General features: G+C 56.1%; 1 protein-coding gene across 1 annotated transcript; it reads right to left on the reverse strand.

Annotated features, from left to right (window-relative positions):
- Positions 1 to 1,321: 1,321 nt before the first annotated feature.
- Positions 1,322 to 19,821, reverse strand: PPM1F (protein phosphatase, Mg2+/Mn2+ dependent 1F). Its single transcript, XM_032875991.1, has 7 exons — positions 19,625 to 19,821; positions 15,133 to 15,275; positions 9,484 to 9,686; positions 8,710 to 8,898; positions 6,683 to 6,826; positions 4,062 to 4,155; positions 1,322 to 2,857 (listed from the first exon to the last, which is right to left on the reverse strand). The coding sequence occupies exons 1-7, from the start codon at positions 19,819 to 19,821 to the stop codon at positions 2,505 to 2,507; spliced, it is 1,323 nt and encodes a 440-aa protein (XP_032731882.1). The 3' UTR covers positions 1,322 to 2,504.
- Between the last annotated feature and the right edge of the window lie 673 nt (positions 19,822 to 20,494).

The following is a 20,494-nucleotide window of genomic DNA, read 5'->3' on the forward strand; positions in this document are numbered from 1 at the left end:
AAAGCTAGGATTTGAGATGGAGATTGAGGCTTCCAGACCTGGGGTCCCGGCTAGGGGCCCTCTTGGGACTGTGGCCCGAAAAGGAGGGGGGCCAGGGCTTTCAGAGGCTGAAGATGCCCATGGCTCCCAGTCCAGGTCTGGTCAAGAGGGAAGAGACCTCTATGCCTAGGTGCTGGGCCAGAGCCGGCATCTGTGCAGGAGGAAAGAGGGCTCCCTCAGCCCCAAGGCAAGGATGAGCAGCCCCAGACAGCAGAAGCCTCTGCCAGAGGGGTGTGTCACTGCAACAAGCCTGAGGCCGGGGCACGAATCAGACTGGCACACAGTGAGATCTGGGCTCCATGGGTGAAGCCCTGCTCTTGGTGGCAATCATGGAATCAGAGACCGGCAAAGAAGGGAGAACAACGGAAGTCCATGCTTCCTCCCTCTGCTAAGATCACGGCAGGGGGCAGCCAGGCCAGCAGTGAAGGGCAGGGCCACATGCTGTTGTCAGCCCTGTGCCGGGAAGGGCCAAACAGGGGGCTTTGGACCCCCAGAAAACAGTGGGGCCTTCAGATTCAGTGAGGGCAATACTAGGTCATTGTTGGCTCCCACCAAACCGTCTCTGAATTGCAGCGATTGTGTTGAAGATGCCTTCCATCAGGAGCCTTGGGGGGCACGGCATTGATCGCGTCATCTGGGCTCCTTCATCCCTGCTGCGGGAGTGTGGGGTAGATGTTGAGCCTGCGGGGGGCCTCTCCCACTGCTCCGCCGCCTCTTCGGAAGGCGCCCCTCGGTACACTAGGATCGGGGTCCTCCCTGCACTCTCCTGGCCAGCCATTGCCATTCCCAGACCTGGAGGCCTGGGTCCTCCCACCAGAGAGCCCTTTCCCTGGGCCCTTGACCTCTGCCTGGACTCTACACACAGCCCTGTCACTTCCCACTGGACACCCACACCACAGCCGCCTCACTGGAGTCACCCAAGTTTCGCAGCTCCTGAGCCCCGCCTGCCCAGAGCATGCTAGGGAATGTAGAGCTCTCCCCCAGGTGGTCAGGCTGTGGGCAGAGCAAGGTGGCAAAGGATGCCCGCTGTGGCCGGTGGGAGACAGGAGGAGGGGTTTTGGGGGCTATGAAGCAGTTGTGTAGGATGGGCTCCGAGCAGAGCCCAAGTCCCCCCGGCTGCCTCTGGACTTGCTGGGGCCTCTAAGCGGTGCTTCCCAATGAAACCCATTTGATTACCAACATAAGACATTCTAGGATATTCCAGTCAAATGAGGGAGGCTGGCGGGGCCACGGTCACCCTGATCTCCCAGAGCCCCGTGGTCTGGCATAGCCTATGGCACAGCATAGCCTATGCTCTTCAGGGCTGCTGGGCTGTCAGCAGCGAATGGAATCACAAGAGGTGGAAAGAACATGTCCGGGAAGAATTCTAGCCCAGACCATGCCACTGTAACAAAATAAATCCTGCTTTTGTAAAAATGGAAACATGCCTATTAGAATCCGTTCCAGGCCTGGCGGTCCTAGCCTTTACCTAAAGCTGTTTAAGGCACTTGAATGGCTTATTAACGCCACCTGGAAAAGTTTTTGTTTCAATCCTGATTAAGGAAAAAAAAAATCAGTAATACTGCAAAAGAAGTTTCTTCAAATAAAAAAAAAAAAATCAATACTTAAGTTTTCTAAGAATAAAATAAATGCTCAGCTCTGTTTAAGTTATATGACACAACATGTCCACTTGGCACTGACAAAACAGACAAAAACCTGAAATACTGCTTCTGAGTTAAGACTTCCCTGGGGGGGGGGGGCGAAGACCACAAACAAAAGACCCACATGTCATCATTCTGACCTTCCCCTCCCTTGGTGTGTGCAGGGCTGGGAGGGGACCAGGGAGGCTGGGGGGGCCACAAGCGCCCACCGCAGACCAGATCCCTGGTGCTCCCTCCTTCCCGGCAGGGCTGCGCTCCCCACTCTGGGAACCTGGCTTGGCAGGCCAGGAGCAGCCAGGCGCATCTGGAAAGAGGAGTCCTCCCAGTTGTGACCAGGGAGGAGCCAATGAGAAACCTGCGCCATTCACCCAGGACACACTTGGAGGTGGCCAGTGCCCTGGGTCCACCCGGGGTCTGATGTGCAGTGCCCTGCTGTCCCAGGCGCCCGCCTGGCATCTTTGGTCTGGCTGTGGCTCACGCCTGTGGCCTCTGGTCCTGCCCCCACCCAATGGGGCCAGGATAAGAGCTGCCCCACTTCCCAGGTCCTCTTCTCTTTGGTGAGGTCTCTTCCCTAGGCCTCCTTCAGAGATCCGGGCCATCCCACTGCCTTTGCGAGCAGGACATAAATAACCCATCCACACCCCCCAGCACAGTCCCACAGCCTCCAGGACGGACTGATTGCAAGCAGCACAGGGGACTTGGGGCCCTGGGAAAGCACTGTGAGGGGGGCACCTGCCTGCCCATCACCACTGGTCAGGTCCTAAGGCATCTGAGGGGGAAGGGTATGGGATGGGGCAGGGGGTGGGGCCCGATGGCCTGCAGCTCCTAGCTTCTCTGTGGAGTGCTGGTCTCTGGCTCTGAGAGGCCAGAGGGCACATCCCCTGCCCCCTGGGCCCCACCCTTCAGTAGGTCTTGGGGGTCCCTGAGGAAGACCACCATGACTGTGATGTTGTCATGGGAGCCCCGCTCCCGGGCTGCGGCCACCAGCTCCTCAGCCACCTGTAGCCCGCCACCCTGCTGCCTGACCAGGTGGCTCTGGACGAGGCCGGCGACCTCCTGGTGGGGGACGACATCGAAGAAGCCATCACAGGCCAGTAGCAGGTAGTCCTCGGAGCCGGTCAGCTCCCGAGAGGCTGAGTCCGCCTCGCCTGACACATAGGGCTTCTGGAAGACATCCCCTGGGCATGGGAGAGAAGGGCCTCACGTCAGAGGGCCAGGCTGCCCACTGCCGAATGCCATCCCACCAGGCCCCGGCCACCCTCCTCTGACACCCATGCTCACTGGTGAAATTCGAAACTCACGTGGTGCTAAAGGCTATGAAGAAAACAAGAGGGCGACATGGCAGACTTATCCTGGTGTCCCAGTGGGCAGAGTCATAGCCCAGCCGGGCCAGAAGTCAACTTGACCAACAGCCTCTTCCCTTCCAGTGGAGCTGGGCCCAGAGTTGGAGAGGGGGCGTGGCTGAGGGAGAAGACCTCACCTTTCCTTCCTTATACTCAGATCTGTAGCTTCCCTTCCCCTCAGGACCCTCTCCCTGGGACCCCACATCCAATCCTCTAGCAAGTTCTGTTGGCTTTACTTTCAAAGTGCTACTGGAAGCCACGGCCTCCTCCTTACACCTTGCCCAGGCCCACGGTCCCCTCCTTCCACACCTGCCCTCCAAGGGCACACCAGCCCCCACCATTTTCTGCCATTGAACTGCCTGGGGTGTCCTGCTCTGTGGAAGGAGCCTCTGCTTGGAGAGGCCCACCCGGCCACCTCCCCACTGCGGTGTGTACAGATGCCCAATGGCGGCAGCAGCAGGGAGAAGGGCTCTAAGCCGGCACGTGCGAGGTGGCCGGGAGGGACGGGTGTCACATTGTGGGGCTCAGCAGGAACAGAGCGGCATCTAAGTACCCAAGGGGAGAGGTGTGGGGTGTGGCGGCCAAGCCCTAGTCTGAGGCCCAGCAGCAGCAGGATGCTGACAAAACAGGACTGTGGAAGAGGATTCTCCCTTTATTTTTTTTAAGATGGAGAAAAGAATCAGCATGAACAGGGAGAGGACAATCGATAATCCTCATTGATGGAATATTTGAAAACGACCTTCCAGCACATACAGTAGCTATCTAAGGGTTTCCTAGTAGGTTTTTCTGGGAAAATGTTTTAACAAGAAGATAATCGCATACCACTTAAACTGGGATTACTTGTGCGAGATGGAAGACCTTGAGGTGTTTGCTGTTTGCTCATGCACTAAATTCACCAGAGGTCTCTCAGTCCGATTCCACGGCCCCACAGACCACAGGTGCTGTATTTCTCAGCAGAGGATGCTGCTGTTCCTGACAGCTGGGTGACCCTCGGGCCGCAGACGAAAGGCCTTGGTCTCCCACCCTCCTGCCTCCTTACCGATGGCTCTGGACACGGCCAGGGTCCCGTTGACTCTCCAGCAGTCCATGTGAGACACGAAGCCACCCAGTGCCTCGATGCGCTCCTTCTCGTCCTGTGCGGGACAGCCAGAGTAGGCGCTGGGGCAGGGTCCCCGGGGAGGCTGCATCAGCCAAGATGCACTGGTTCCCGAGACAGTGCTGGGAGCCGTGGCCCGGGAACGACGCCCAGAGGAGGCATCAGGAGAATGGTGATGGACCACGAAGAACCTGCACGTCCTCCTCCAGCTGCAGGAAGGGCCACCTCAGCCACAGGGCAGCCACGGTCACAGATCCTCGCTGCCTCACGTTTCACTCTGGGATACTGTCTCCTCCTTGCTAGCCACTGGGGCGACAGCAAGCCTGTGCTATGTGTGGCCACCTGGCAGGCCTGGATGAAACCTGAACTAGGCCTTGTCCTTTCTCGAAGTCCCTCTGCCTCTATCACCCCCCCCCCCCCCGGAAATGAAAGCAGCACCACCATGATAGACACTGGGGTACCAGCTTCCTCAGCTGGTAGCTTCCCATGCCCCATGGGACAGTGTCTACTGGAGATCCCAGTCCCCTCTCTCTGGGACCACAGAAGTGGGCCCTTCCTCTATGTCTCTGTGCAGATATAGACCTACTGCAGGGCCGGAGGGAGGGGGAACACCAATAGCAAAGGCTGGGCCTCCCATGTAGTTCCCTGAAGATGAGGGCAGCAGTGGGACCTGGAAGGTTTGTAGGAGCCTTGACCTGCCTGCACGGCTCCCTCTGGGCCTGAGAACCCGCTGGGGTGTGAGCAGTTCCAGAAAAAGGCAAAAAGGAGCATGAACACAGGCAGGGAAGGAGGATGAAGGAATAAGCAGGTGGAGGGGGAAGAGAGACTCAGAAGGGTCTGGGGAGAGGCAGGTGGATACACAGGCTGGCTGGGGGGCTGTGCTCTTTGCCATGGTGCCACATAGTGGGGCTCAGGGGGGCTCGGGAAATGCTGCCTGGAAAAGTCCCCACTGGACCGCAGAGGTGGTGTAGCTTGACAGTGAGCTTGCGGGGATGCAGGCAGGCAGGAACCCAGAGGCTTGAATCTAGTCCTGACTTAGACCGCATTTCACCTGACTGCCCGTCTCAGGGTAGGATGGTCCAACGGGGAGCAGACACCAAATGCCCCAGAGCTGTGGTGACGGTGGAGGGACATAGCATAGCTGCCATTTCTCAGTTGTGTGCTCTGGACAAGTTACTTAACCTCTCTGAGCCTCAGTCCTCTCCTCCATATGATGAGAAGAGCATATGTAGGAGGGGAGGCCCAGGAATGCTGTCATTCCTGGCTGCTTTGGTGATCGCTGCCTGACACTCCCTGCAGTGCTTTCCAAATCTAGAAACCACAAAAGGACAGCTCCATTCAGTTACATAAAAACCAAAGTGTCTACAAGGCAAAAAGCCCCTAAACATAGACAAAGCAGGGGGCTATTTGCAAATCACCCTGCAGACAAGGAGCTGACCTACAAACTGATAAGAACAACAGCAACAGCCCAGGAGACCCGTGAGCCAAGGACAAGAAGGAAGGGCTCTCCAGAAAGGCAATGTAAATGACCTCCCGTGTTGGAGAAGATGCTCAGGCTCAGTCCGTTAAGACAAACATAAACCCAACAGCCGCTTTCCTTCCTCTCAGACTGGCAGAAGCCTGCGGTTCAGTGCGACTGTGGGCAAAGGGACTCCCGTGGACACACAGCCCGAGGGGAGCAATGTGGCAACCATGCCAGGACCACCACTGAAACATTCCAACCCCTCCATCCCACTTCTAGGACGCTGCTCTATTAACGTGCTGGACCCTCAGCCATGAAATACAGTACTGAGTCATCTGCCGCTGTGTTGCTATTAGCATGAAGACACCGAGGAAGCCTCCACATCCACGGACAGGACTGGGGAAGACTGGAGCTCCGCGGAGCCCTACAGGAGGGTGGGGGCGCTTCCCATGCTGACGTGGAATGCCCTGGAACACCCATCCACGTGGGGAAAGCCAAGCGGGGACAGGGCATATGGGCGTTCCCCAGTAGCCAACTCCCTGCTTCCCTATATAAGGAGACAGACTAGACACCTGTGAGAAGGGGGTCCATGGAGGAAGACCATCCTCATGTCTGGGTGAGGACCCCAAGGTTCAGACAGTTGGTGACCTCAGGATCTTAACGCAGCCTCTACCCAACCAAGATCCAAGCCTAGTTCCTTCTGACCCCGGCTCAGCATTACCTCCTCCCTTGAGCCCTCTCCTCCCATAGCCCAAGTGGCTGGCTGACCCCTTGCCATATGCATGAAGTGTAGGATCCCGCCCTCTGACCCCCCTTCCTGGGCTGCCTGCTGGGCAGAGGGCCCAGCTCTCCCCCACAGCTCTAGGCTCCGTGTCACCGTGGTGAGAAGGGCTTACTTGGGACTCTTGGCTGTGAGCTTTCAGGGACCACCCCCAAACTCTGGTCACTCAAGTCACAAGAGCCCTCCCTCTGGGGGAACACCAGGAGTTCCCTTGGAAGGTGGTCCAGGGCCCCTCTTACTTCGATGACCATCTGCCGTCCTGCTCAGTGCAGTGTGATGGGGGCTGGGGACGTCCCAGGCCCAGAGGGAGGGGGCCCTTACCTGTCGCTCGGGTCTGTGCGGCTCCATCAGCTTCACCACCTGTCCCTGCTGCACTAGGATGACCTGGGAGTCCCCGAGCCAGGCGATGTGCAGGGTCTTTCCTGCGATGAGTGCACACACCCCCGTGGTGCCGCTCTGGAGCCGCTGCCAGGAGACAGGGGCGTGGTGGGCTGGGCGCCAGCTCGGAGGGCTCACACCCAGCCAGACGGACTGACTCCTGGAACAGTGCTCAGCCAGAAAGAAGGAACGGACTGCTGAAGCACACAAGGACATGAGGCGTCTCCGCTGCACGACGGGAGAGCAGAGCCTATGTGGTCTCGTCTGCACACAGCTCTAGAAAACAGGAGCTCTAGCATCTGTAATGTCTGAAAGCAGATGAGTGCTCTTCTGGGGAGCGTGTGGGCAGGAGGGTGGGGTAACGAAGGACAGAAGAAAACTCTTCAGGGGTGGTGGCTGGGTCTGTAACCGGGGGGAGGATTACACAGCTGTAGACAAATGCCAAAACCTATCCAACTGCACACTTTACTTGTTACTGAACTGACGGTATGTTGTATGCTGGCAATATATGTAATCTGTCATGTGGATTACATCTCCACAAAGCTACCTTAAAATAACAGCAGCCTGAGCTGAGAGCCTACTTCAGAGAATCATTACGCTGGGAGGTGGCCCAGGGTGACAGAGGCCATGGGGGCTGAGGCCTGTCCCTTTTTCATGGGGCTGCCACTTAAGTCTAGATGCTATATGATTTTCTGGTAAGATGCAAAGTCTGCCTTTGCTGATTTCCACTGGGGTCTGTTGCTCGGAGCGCCTGATGACAGCGAATCCCCTCCCAAGTCTCCTGATAAGCCATGTCAACTGGGGTGGGTCCTTTAAGCTCTCTGCGCCTCAGTTTCCCGATGTCTAAAATGGACACCATTTTAGTAGCTCCCTGGCAGGGCTGCTGGGAAGGCCCCATGAGGTTCTGTGGGTAAGGTCCAGTGGGTGGCAAGTTCACAGAGGAGGTGTTGGATGTGTTCTTTCAGAAACAAGGGCCAGATCCCTACATGGCTACAGTTCCTGAGGAAAGAATACACACAGTGAGGGGCGCCTGGGTGGCTCAGTGGGTTAAGCCTCTGCCTTCGGCTCAGGTCATGTTCCCACGGTCCTGGGATCAAGCCCCGCATCGGGCTCTCTGCTCAGCAGGGAGCCTGCTTCCCTTCCTCTCTCTCTGCCTGCCTCTTTGCCTAATTGTGAATTGTGATCTCTGTCTGTCAAATAAATAAAATCTTAAAAAAAAAAAAAAAAAAAAGAGTACACACAGTGGCCACCAGCAGCCTGCCAAGACCCTGCCCAGGTGAGTGGGGGCAGGGTGGGGGGGTTTGTATGTATTTTTTTAAAAATATTTTATTTATTTATAAATAAATAACCCCCCCAGGTGCCCCAGGGGGTTGTGTGTATTAATCATGGGCTTTATTTTCTCTATCTTCTTTTCTAAAAAAAAAATTTTTTTTTAAATTTTCAAAACTTTTAAGTAATTTCTACATACAACCTGGGGCTCAAATTCACAACTCTGAGATCAAGTGTCCCCAGCACTTCCGACAGCCAGCCAGGCACCCCTCTATTCTGATGTTCTGACAAACTGGGGTACTTGCTAATTGTGGACAGAGTTCCTATCCCAGGACGGGCTGGTCCTAGAGATAGCAAAGGTCCCCCCACCCTGAGCGCACAAACTTCATGCACGAGCCAGTTGGCCTGAACCCGTGTCCTCAGTCACATCCTCTGTCTCTCAAGCCAGGCCCTTTTTCCTGGCCTGGATGGAGGCAGGTGGCCCTGATTAGAGCCCAGAGCCCAAAAGGGTTATTCAACCCTCCACTTGCCGTGACCTGCCTTGCCCTGTTTCGCCTAGGCCTCGGTGTGAGGCCACTGGGAAGGATCTGCCACAGGGCGCTCCGTCCCCCTGCCTGCAGATTAACCCTAGGGCGGGGTCTCTCTGATGTGAATGACTGCGGACTGCATGCTATGTGTGAGGCCCGTTAACTGGTTCTCACCTCTCGCTTGGCTTTCCCGAGAAACATCTCGTCGGTGCACCGGAAGGCTTCTCTGAGGGCTCTGGCGGGGTCCGTGGGCAGTTCGGGCTGGCGGGCAACATTGGTGTGCACGTGCACAGCGGCATAGCGGGCGGCATCCACCCCTCCGTGACCATCAAACACGGCAAAGTAGGCTCGGTCCATGGGGTCCTGGTGGGGAGTGCCGCGGGAGTCACACCGCCCTTGCCCCGACCCAGGCTGTCACCTAGCTGGATGCTCTGGTCTGGGGGGTGGAGCCTAGGCGCTGACTGGGGTGGGACTGGAAGAATCAGCATGGCCTTGGCCATCAGCACTGGAAAAGGACAAGCCTCTGGAGCCTTGGTTCACTTTCTGTAATGAGCTGCTGGAGCATAAAATGAGGGAAGGGGTGCCAGGTGGCTCCCAGCGCCTGAGACAAGGCAGGGCTCAGCAACTGTTGAGTCTGGGGCGGGTGTGACTCCTGGGCTCCCCGCTCCCCCATTCTAACAGGCTTGGGCAGATCATTCCCTTTCCTCAGTCTGTCAGCTGGGAAAGCAAGGTGGCTGGTGGTTGCTCCAGCCAAGAAGTGCCGGGCCAACGAATCAGGCCTCTGCTCCCCCCAGTGGTGTGCTTGGGGGACACAGCTACAGGCATCACTCCTGCCTTGGCTCTGGCTGGCAGCTCCGCTCAGAACCCTGGCTGGCCCCCACCCCTGACGGCGTTCTGACTGTTCTGACTGGCACCTGGGAGGAGGAGCACTGGAGGAGAAGCACTCACCGACAGGCCGAAGAGCTGGTTGAAGGCGGGAAGGCACACGTGCCGGTCCTCCATTTTGCGACGGGTATTCCGGATGGCATGCATGGAGACCAGCCACGGCCCCGGAGGGCCCCGCGCAGTCGAGGGCACCTGCTTCTGCCACTGGCTGCACACTTCCCAGAGCCGGTTAAAGAAGGTGTGTGCCAGGCCCTTGGCATCCAGCACTGCTAGGCACAAAGGAGGACCGTTAGGGAGGCACCGATGCAGGCCAGCTGGGCTCCAATCGCTCTGCCTGCCCCCCCTTTCCCCGTGGCCCCTGGAGCTCTTCAGACGGTGCCCACCAAAGAACTGCATGCCCCCCACCCTCAGTCCATCAGCCCCAGGGGTATTCCGAGCACCCTAGCCTGTGTATGACAGCCTGTGTCATCAGTACTGGGCAATGTCTGCATGGACAACATGCTCAGGAAGGAGCCTCCTGACCCAGAGTGAGCAGCTCCACTCATGAGACCCCTCCCCAAGGAAACAGCCAGAAACGCAAAGGTAATTTCAGGACAAAGCTTAAAATCATTTACAATGGCACGTTAATTAGAAGCAATACATATCCAGCGACAGAGTAAATGACGGCCCAGTCTCTTGATGAAGAATTAAGCTGCTATTAAACATGATTTCCACAACTAAACACACAATGGACACATGGACCAGCAACTGCACCCCTGGGGATTTAGCCCAGAGAAATTAAGACACCACGTGCACAAAACCCTGGGTGCCCCCGTGTTCACAGCAGCCTCACCTGCAATGGGCAAAAACTGGAAATGGCCCAGATGATTTTCAACCCGAGAGCAGGTAAACTTCGGTATATCATGCTACAGAATACTACTCACGGAAGGAAGGAAGGAAGGAAAGAAGGAAGGAAAGAAAGGAGGAGCGAACTCCTGGCATGTTATAAAAACTCAGATCAATTTCCAGAGAATGATGCAGAGAGAAAAAAGCCTATCCCCAAAAGTTACATACTCTAGGATTCCATTTCTAGGCATTCTTGAAATTATGAAATTATGGAAGCAGAGAAGATTAATGGTTGTCAGGGTTAGGGACAGGAGCATGGGGCATTAGGGTAGCCACAAAGGACAACATGAGGGATTCTTGTAGAATTAAACTGTTCCGTATCTTGACGATGTCAAGATCCTGGTCGTGTCGTGATGGTTTACTAGTTTTTTAAGACCTTACCATAGGGGGAAACTGGGTAAAAGACACATGGAACCCCTGTTATTTCTTACGACAGCATGCGAGCCTATGGTTGTTGCCAGGTTTAATGGGAAAAAATTAAAGGGTAAAACTAAAATGGACTTCTAAAGAGTGCGTGATTGTGTAGAATGCTTATGTCATAATTATCAAAGAAAAAACATCAAGGAAAAAAATGTCACAGCAAAGAAGGAGAACAGAAAATCCCACACATGGTTTGATCACGAGGACCCAAAAAAGCCTTCAACGGCTTGGAACAGAAAACTAAAGGCAGGAAAAGCATACAATCAAAATGGCAGCAGTGGGTGTCTGCAGGTGGTGGTTTGACAGCGGATGTTTTTTTCTTAAGCTTTTTTGGTGTTTTCTCAATTTTCCAGGACAAGTGTTAGCCCCAGGTGATGGTTTCAGAATATGTCCATAAATTCTGTAACGCTTGATTGGGAGCCTGGTTCCTCCCGGTGGGTGTGGGCCTTAGGGACCTGCTCCTAAGAAACAGAATCAACCAGAAATGACCATGAACTGCTTCCTGAGAGGCACTGTGGCTCCCACCTGGCACATTCTCTCTCCCTCCCTGTCTCTGTCTCTGTCTCTCTTTCTCCATCTCCCTGGTGAATCACTGGCCCTGAGGAGAGCAGCCGTAATGGCGGGAGGACACTTAAGCAGCCCTATGGAGGGTCCATGTGGGGAGGGGCTGAGGCCTCCTGCCAATAGCTAAGTGGCCAAACCCCTTGGAAATGGAACCTCTGCTCCACTGGCCACAAGCCCAGGGCCACGATCTCATGAGAGACACTGGGCCAGAACCACCAGCTCAGCGGCTCCCAAATTCCAGACCCACAGAAACTATGGGATAATAAATGTTGGTTTTAAGCCACTAAATTTTGGGGGGAATTCATTACACAACAGGTAACAGCCCCTACAACACACACACACACACACACACACACACACACACACACACACCCCAAATCCTACCTGAACCTGCCTTTTAAAGAAAAGCTTAACAAGGAACTAACAAGGAACAGGTCCCAAGGAATCCTTGGGTGGTAAGCCTCAGAGGTTCAGGTCATTTCCACACACAAAATGCTCCTGGGACTCTTGCTGGCCCAGGTGCATGCAGCAGGCACAGGTGATTTGGAGCCGGTCACCTCAGAGGGGGGATCAAGGGCAGACTTTGAGGAGAGTCACCAGACACACTTGAAGGACTTGGAGGGGGGAGGTGTCGGAGAAGGAAGAGCTCCTGCCCAAAGGCAGAGGCTGCAGAAGAAAAAGGTAGCGGGGCGCCTGGGTGGCTCAGTGGGTTAAGCATCTGCCTTGGGCTCAGGTCATGATCCCAGGGGTCCTGGGATCGAGCCCTGCATCGGGCTCCGTGCTCAGCAGGGAGCCTGTATCTCCCTCTCCTATTCCTCCTGCTTGTGTACCCTCTCACTGTCTCACTCTCTGTCAAATAAATAAATAAAATCTTTAAAAAAAAAAAGGGGGGGGGAGGCCAGGGAAGGCCCAAGAGGCCACAGAAGACATGTCTGAGGGAATCCACACGTGAAAGTGGGGGGTGGGGGGTGGGTGTGTCTATTACTAGCCATTGTGGGCACACCCAGGATACAGGCACCATTCAGGTGTTTGGCAAGAAGTGGGAGACCAGCCGGGCTGGCCTGAGGGGCTGTGGGAACAGGAAGGCTCAGCTCTGGGAAGACATGTCCACACGTGCTCGGCCCAGTGAATCCCCTGCCAAAAAGTCAGAGACCCCTCGTTCAGCTGGACTGCACAGCGCTGTCTCCCTAGCCTCCTCCTCTTCCTCTCTGTAGACAGTTACGTCCAGACGACCATCTGGGCTCCTGGGCTCCTTCCCTCTCCCTCTGGGATCTGCTTCTTTTTTTAAAGATTTTATTTATTTATTTGTCAGAGAGAGAGAACGCAGAAGGGGAGGGGCAGGCAGAGGGAAAAGCAGACTCCCCACTGAGCAGGGAGCCCGATGTGGGGCTTGATCCCAGGACCCCAGGATCATGACCTGAGCCAAAGGCAGATGCTTAATCAACTGAGCCACCCAGGTGCCCCCGGGCTCTGCTTTTATTAGGCCTGAGACACCCGGCGAGGCACAGGGCACCAAGTACTCTCCTGCCTTAGGTCGTGCAACCATTTCCAACAACACATTTGAACTTGAATTTCAGCTTCAGCAAAGGCAATTACCACTGACAATGATAAGCAATAGATAAGCCATGGGCCAATTGGTTGGCTCACGGACTCCTGATGCTGCTGGCAGGACACACCTGCTTTCCCCGTTGAGGGCCTCATCCTGGCGCCCACAGGACCAGCTCACTGGAGCGGGCCGGCTGGTGTTTCCACATGACCCAGCCCTGGGGGGTTTAGTCATACCTCTGGCGTTGAGCAGTGGTGCTCATAACACCTGCCCGGAAGCCCATTTTCCAAGAAGGGCTTCAAGATGATAGATTTTCCTATGTTCTGCCCCAGTGATAGGGAGAGCTGATCAGGGCCCCAGAGCCCAGGCCTGAATGGAGGGCCAGGGCAGGCTGTGAGTTCCCACCCCGAGGGGCCATCCCCCCTTCCCTGGCCTGGCCTGCAGAAGCCCCGTGTAGGGCCTTCCCGCCAGCAGGTGGTGCTGGTTTCCCACCGGGACTCTGGGGTGGGGCACTCCCTTTGTGGGGCTCTGCGGAGGACAAAGGCTGCCTGTCACTGTGGGCTGCTGTCTCCCACACTTCCCAGGCAGGAATGTGAGGCCATGCTAGGATGGAATGTGGGCAGGGAGCCACGGAAGGGGGGGGGGGGATGAGAATTCGGCATGTGCTGAAGCAAGGGGCCGCGTGCATTTGTCTTCTTTCTCCCCCAGCCTGTTCCTTGTTTTGCCCTCAACACTCACACTCAGGCTCAACTCCAAGTAACACAGATAACAAATACGAGACAAGATAGAAGTAACCATATGCAATATCCATAAAGACAGAAGTAATCATAAGCAATATATAAAGGAGCAAATCAACAAATTATACAGGAGTTCCCCCTAGCCACGATTTCGCCTTCCGAGGTTTCAGGTACTGGCAGTCAACTGTGGTCTGGAAACGGGGTCATCAGAGGGTACTGTCAGAAGGTTAACAGCAAGGGCATCTGGGTGGCTCAGGCAGTTAAGCGACCGCCTTTGGCTCAGGTCATGATCCTGAGTCCAGGGATGGAGTCCCGAAGCAGGCTCCCCACTCAGTGGGGTGTCTGCTTCTCCCTCTAACCCTCCCTTCTCATGTTCTCTATCTCTCAATCTCTCTCTCTCTCTCAAATAAATAAAAAAACTTAAAAAAAAAAAAAAAGGGAGAAGGTCAACAGTAGCCCAGTGCTACACTGTGATGCCTATGTCACTCACCTTACTCCATCCTATCGCGCAGGCATCTCACGTCATCACCAGAAGAAGGGTGAGTACAGACCAAGATATTTAGAGAGAGAGAGGACCACCTTCATGTAACTTTTACTACAGTGTATTATTATCACTCTTCTATTTTAGTATCACTTGCTACTCTCTTACTGTGCTTAGTCTATAAATTAAAATTTATCAGAGGTGTGTGTGTATAGGAAAAAATGCAGCATATACAGAGGGTCTGGTGCGATCCACAGTTTCAGGCATCCCTTGGGGGTCTTAAAATGTACCCCCCCCCGGATGAGGTGACAGGGGAGTTTTCACCGTATTAATTCCCAATTTCATTAATTCCTTCACTGTATCAAGAAAGTGAAACGAAGACATGCAAAGAGCGAGCCCTGATTTTTTTATGATGAGGTTCACTGCCCATTTCTGGGTTCCCCAGGTGGTGCAGGGTGGCTGGGGGCATGCCACACTAACCAGTTCCCCAGGAGGAGGTAGACCGATGGGCCCCTCCCCAAGCTAGCTCTCCAGATGCCGTGGAGTCCACCTGTCAGGGTCCTGAGTTGGATCAGGTCGGGCAACCGGCCCAAATGCAGGCATTTTCTGCCAGCTGGACCCTGAGGCCGCCACCAGGAGCCCCACACATGTCACCCTCCTGGCTCCTACGCTACCCTGGGGCAGTGTCAGCTGAGGCAGAAGATCAAGTGGGTGACCAAGCTGCCACCTCAGCTTCCTCCCATGTAGAATGGGAAAAGCATTATTCATCTCCTGGGCGGTTCCGAAGCTCAGGGAGACAGCAGCCGCGCTCCCCCTGCTGACCTGAGGCTGGAGCGAGCGCTCTCTCCGCATCTAGGTGGCCATCAGGAGCACGCGTAGACGCTGCCCTTCCATGGCCCTCAGCCATGTGCTGCCTATGACCGCCCTTCCTCCAGCAACAGGAAGGGCGGTGGCGGCCAGGTGAGCCCTGACAGCTCCAGAACTGGCATTCCCCCACCTCCCACCCCATCCCGTCCTTTGTCTGGTGGGTGAGTCTGTCGCCTGCTAAGCGTCCCAGCCAGAGAGGGAAGAGAACTCACGGGTCACAGGGGCCTTCTCTTCCTCGTCGTCATCTTCCTCCTCCTCCTGCCCCGGCAGCTTTCTGAATTCAGATAGGTCTGTCTGTAGCAGCTGGGAAACTGCCTCGTGGGCCAGAGATGAAGCAAGTGGTGGTGAGGCGCCCCTGGAGACCGGAACAAGGAGTGAGGCGGGGCTGGCACCTTGGCAGAAGCTAAGACCCCAGTGCCTCCCCGAATGCTCTGGATGGAGACCTTCCCCCTCAGGGACGCCCATCTGGAGGGAGTGATGACCGCCTGTGCCACAACGTGCGGCGGCAAGCAGCAGGTCGGCCTCTGGGCCTCGGGGAGTTGGATGGGACACCAGCTCGATGCCGTTTACCAGGTCCTGGGCTACAGCAAGCATGGGTTGGGGCTGTGGGGGGCTGCACAAACTGCCCGGTGTCCAGGCTGATGACGGGTCCCGGCCACCAACCCCAGTTGGTGGCCCTCTAGCACTGCAGGAGTCTTTAGGGGTTGAATTATGTCCCTCAAAGTTCTTATGTTAAAGTTCTAGCTGCCAGGGCCTCAGAATGTGACCTGATTTGGAAATAGATGCGATTAGTTACGGTGAGGTCATATAGAAGGGTGGGTCCCTAATCCAGGAACCCTGGTGTCTTTATGAAAAGCCTGAGCTCAGTGGGGCCGTGGGGCTGTCAGGATGGACCAAGCCAGCTCACCCTGACCTTCATGCTCAGGGACCCGGGTCCCCACACTGCAGGGGTGAGTAAGAGTCACTAATTCTGCTTGACTCTCTCAAGCAGGCCCTTGGGGAGGGGGGGATGGTGTGCCAGGGTTGAGCTGACCACAGAGCTGACACCCCCCAGACACAGATGCATATAGGGAGAACTGTGTGTGAAGATGAAGGCAGCGCTGGGGTGATGACCCAGAAAGTACCAGAAGGAACCAGCCCTACCGACACGCTGATCTTGGCCTTCCAGACTCCCAAGCACTGAGATGATACATTTTTGTGTTTGAGCTGCTCGGAACTACAGTGCTTCCCACACCGCAGCCACGGAAAGCCTTCCCTGGCTCCCCTGCGCAGGAGTCCATTCCTCTGCTGCCCCCGTACCGCTAGATGCATCCTGATTCCAGAATCTGCCTCCCCACCAGTGGGAACCTGTCACAGGCCAGACGATGTGTGTTCGCCTTTGTGTGTCTGTCCTCGAGGGCTGGGGTCCACGCCCAGGGCAGCCAGTGCTTCTCTGCGGGGCAGACACACCTGGTTTTTCCCTGAGTGCAAGTACTTTCCAACAGCCACGCAAATGGGTCACTTCTCTTTGGGGGCTGGGCATCCACAGTGTGTCTATAGATAGTCTTAGGAACCTACAGCGATGAATCTGTGGTTTTTTTAAAATGAGAGGGTGACTCAGGAGAGAGGCCTCTGGAACTACCTTTGAGAAACAACCAGCCAAGACATGAGAAATGAGTTCCACTGACATATTTGGGGATTTCCTGCTAACCACTGGGTTTTCCTTTCTAGCAGCAGGGAGAAGCGGTGCTGTTTTCTTTGCTTCTGGGGGGTGGTGCCACGGCTTCCTGCAGGCCCAAAAGGCCACGGGGGCAGGGAAGCAGCTTCCGGCCTGGGGACACAGACAATGCCTGGCCTCAGGCCATAGGCCTTGTTTCCTGGATGTGCCCGCCCAGGGGTTCCCCCCTAGCCTGCCCCCACCCCCGCAAAATTCTCCAGTGGTCAGGGCTCCTAAAGACTCCAGATGATGCCGCAGTAGACAGAAGGTGTGTGCAAGGCCAGGTACCCAAGAAACATTCCAGTTCCACCTGCTTTTGGGTTTTCAAGTTTGCAGCCTAGCAACCGAGTTGAAAATGCAGAGGAATAATTACAGCCTGAGGTGTGCACTGCTCAGGGATCTGAGATGGGACACAGAACTGCTGACAATGAGGGGCAAGATAGGACATAAATCACTGCACCCTTGAACTTGGTGATCTGACTTCCCAACAGTCTCATGAAGGATACCATCTACAATCTGAAAAAACACCAGGCACCACTCTGCCTGGGGACCCCGACACCCAGGGGCCTCCACACCAGCCACAGGGATGGGAAGGAGAGGGACAGGAGCCCCCAGGAAGCTGCCAGGAACGTCCGTGGGGGTGCTCCTGACAGGCAGACTCAGAGCAGACAACGTGCGCTCGCATACATGAACGCTGTGTCTACATGGGGAAGAAATACTAGCAAAGAACAAAAGGAACCAAAAATAAATCCATCAAGATGAGTAGGATATATATGACTTTAAAATATAATGTTTTAAAGGTGTGTGTTTTTTTTTTTTAAAGATTTTATTCATTTATTTGACAGAGAGAGATCACAAACAGGCAGAGAGGCAGGCAGAGAGAGAGGAGGAAGCAGGCTCCCTGCTGAGCAGAGAGCCCAATGCGGGGCTCGATCCCAGGACCCTGAGATCACGACCTGAGCAGAAGGCAGCGGCTTAACCACTGAGCCACCCAGGCGCCCCTTAAAGTTGTTTTAAGATGGATTCGTTAGGAGGCTGATGGGGGCCATGACCCTTGGCCTCTCTTGCCCTCATGGGTAATGGTCTCAGGCCTGCTCTGGCATCCTGCTAATTAATGGGGTACCTGCTCAACGACACCTGAGCCTGGGCCTGCCACAGGGCCTCACGGGGCCCCACGTCATGTCAAGCAAGTTCTGCTTTTCTCCTACCGGTAGCCTGAAATAGCTGCCTTCCAACATAACTAAAACCTGCTCGCCCCCAAGGCCCTGCACCCTGCGGACCCCAACAGTCAGACCACTGACTTCTCCAGCTCAGGCCCCTCCCTGGGCAAGAGAGCTGGTCACCGGCTACCCTCCTCTTTTTCACCAGCTTCCATCTCCACTGCCGTGGAGCAAAACAAGCCTAGCCTTCTGGGATCCCGCCCCTCTGGCCCCATCCCTCCTCTGTGCCCATTCTTCCCCCGACCAGCGGACTGATGGCTCACCCCGGTGCCCCTCCCAGGCCCGGCCCTATAGCTTGTCCCTCTTCTGACTCTGAGCCAGCAGCCTGTGGCTCTCCTGTCTCTGGGCTCGCATGCATGCAGGGCTAGCATGGGCGCCAATCCTGCTGGGCCTGTGTTTCTTCCCACCACCCCTAAAGACCCCACAGGAGGCCTGGTGGCTGCTGGTAGGACAGACCCTGTGCGACCCTGGGCCCTGAGGAAGGCAGAGCCCCAGGAGCCCTCCCCTCCCCCGCATGCAGCAACCCGGGCCTATTCTGTTGCATCTACTTGCCTTATGCCCCCTCCAAAATATTTCTTCAAAGCAGAACAAAATAGGCCAGCGACACCCTCCACACAAGCCACACCCTAAAGTGGCACGGTCACTGGGCATGTCCGCCTGAGCTCAGTGGGGCCATGGGGCTGTCAGGATGGACCAAGCCAGCTCACCCTGACCTTCATGCTCAGAGACCCGGGTCCCCACACTGCAGGGGTGAGTAAGAGTCATTAATTCTGCTTGACTCTAGCAAGCAGGCCCTTGGCGGGGGCAGAGGAAAATGGTGCGCCAGGGTTGAGCTGACCAGCCAGCCCACAGGAAGCAAGCTTGGGGACACTCAGATGTCAGGATGCTGAGGCTGGGGGCATGGTCTGACTCAGGGATGAGGCTCATGCAGACTTGGTATGGGCTGCTAGCCTTTACTGTCTATGTGTTTGTCCCTTCTAATCTGCTCAGCCTGTTGTGTCTCATCTCCGTGGCCCGGCTGCCTGGCCTGTGAACAGCGGACAGCACCATCACCTCTTGGGTTATCGTGACTAGGGGCACATGGTCTGGCCCTGCCCCCCCCGAGGCCTCGGCTGGGCTCTTAACCCCCCGGTCTCTGGCTCCCCATCTGTGAAATGAGACAGAAACAGGACTGACTGCACCTGTCATGGGTTGGACTGTGTTCCCCCAAAAGAGATGTTGAAGTCCTAACCTGCTCAGAATATGACCTTAGGTGGAATTAGGGTCTTTGCAGGTGTTAAGAGGAGGTCCCCACTGGAGCAGGGTGTCCCTACAAGATGAGAAGAGACCCAGACAGGGAGGGAACGCCATGGGAAGACACAGATGCACAGGGCGGACACCATGTGACAGTGAAGGCTGGGCTGCAGCAATGCCGCTACAGGCCAAAGAACCCCAAGGAAGGACTGCTGGCAGCACCAGCAGCTGAGAGAAAGGCCTGGAACCAATGCCCCACAGCCTTTGTTTGAGAGAGCTCGACTCTGCCGACACCCTAATCCCTGACTTCTGGCCTCCAGAACTATGAGACAGTACATGTCTATTGTTCCAAGCCACCCAGACCGGGCTGCTTCGTGACAGCAGCCCTGGGGAAGCAATGCAGCTCCGTCACAGGATGTCATTAAGCAGCACAACTGGCACAGGGCAGGGCGTGCAGGGTGAGTGGCAGCTGTAGCCCAGTTTGGTAGGTGGCCCATGCCAAGACCCTTGCTCCCGGCCCCTGTGCTGTCCCCACCTGGCAGGCCTGTCACCTACCTGCTGCTCAGGAAGCCCAGCGCCAGGTCAGCCAGCTCGCCCTCCACCTCCTCCTGGCTCAGCACTGTCCCTGGGAGCTTCCATGGCGCAGGGTTCTCTGGTCTCAGTGGAGCTGGGAAGTCGCAGAGGAAGGCGTCCAGGAAGCCTGGGATCTCCTCTGCTGGCTGGCTGCTCTGCTGGGGGGCTCCAGAGGCCATGCCCAGAGCATCCCGGGGCGGGGGGGGGGGGGGCGCCGGGGGGCCGGGGGGGGGGCGCCCGGGGGGGGGGGGGGGGGTCTCTGCTGGGATTCCGGATGGTCTTCGCTCTGAGGAGAGACATGAGGGTCAGAAGACACAAGGGGGATCGGTGCTCTCACCCCACAGTGCGGAGTGCGTGGTGCCTTGTTTTCTCTCCTTCACCTGGAGGCATCACGCAGCAAGTGTCACACCAAGCCTGGGGCCTCAAAGCGGAAGGGCAGGGCTACTGGCCTCACATAGAGTTCAGGGGACCCAAGTAAGGGGGAGCAACAAGCCTAATTGGTGTCCTGACACAGATCCAAGAGGGGTACTCGGAAGCCCAAGAGAAGTGGCTTCAGGAGACAGAGCTGGGATAAGAGGCCACATGGATGCCTTGAAGGAAAAGTGACAGAGAAGGCAGAGATGTTCCTGGTAGGAGATGGCTGCCATGGCCAAAGGCAGGCAGGAGGTGGACACCGGGGCCAGGCCATTGAGGCAGGAAAACACAGCATGTAAATGGATTCAACCTGACCCTGGGAGCTCGACAGACAGAAGGTGAGGCGGTGATGCCATCACGTCTGTGCGCCCAGTGGCGAGAAGGGATGCCTGTCAAGGGACGAAAAAGAAGGGCCTGGTCCGGTATGTTTTGGATGTG

Source organism: Lontra canadensis, unplaced genomic scaffold (genome assembly GCF_010015895.1).
Source record: "Lontra canadensis isolate GAN:19392208 unplaced genomic scaffold, GSC_riverotter_1.0 scaffold57, whole genome shotgun sequence".
Lineage (NCBI taxonomy): Eukaryota > Metazoa > Chordata > Mammalia > Carnivora > Mustelidae > Lontra > Lontra canadensis.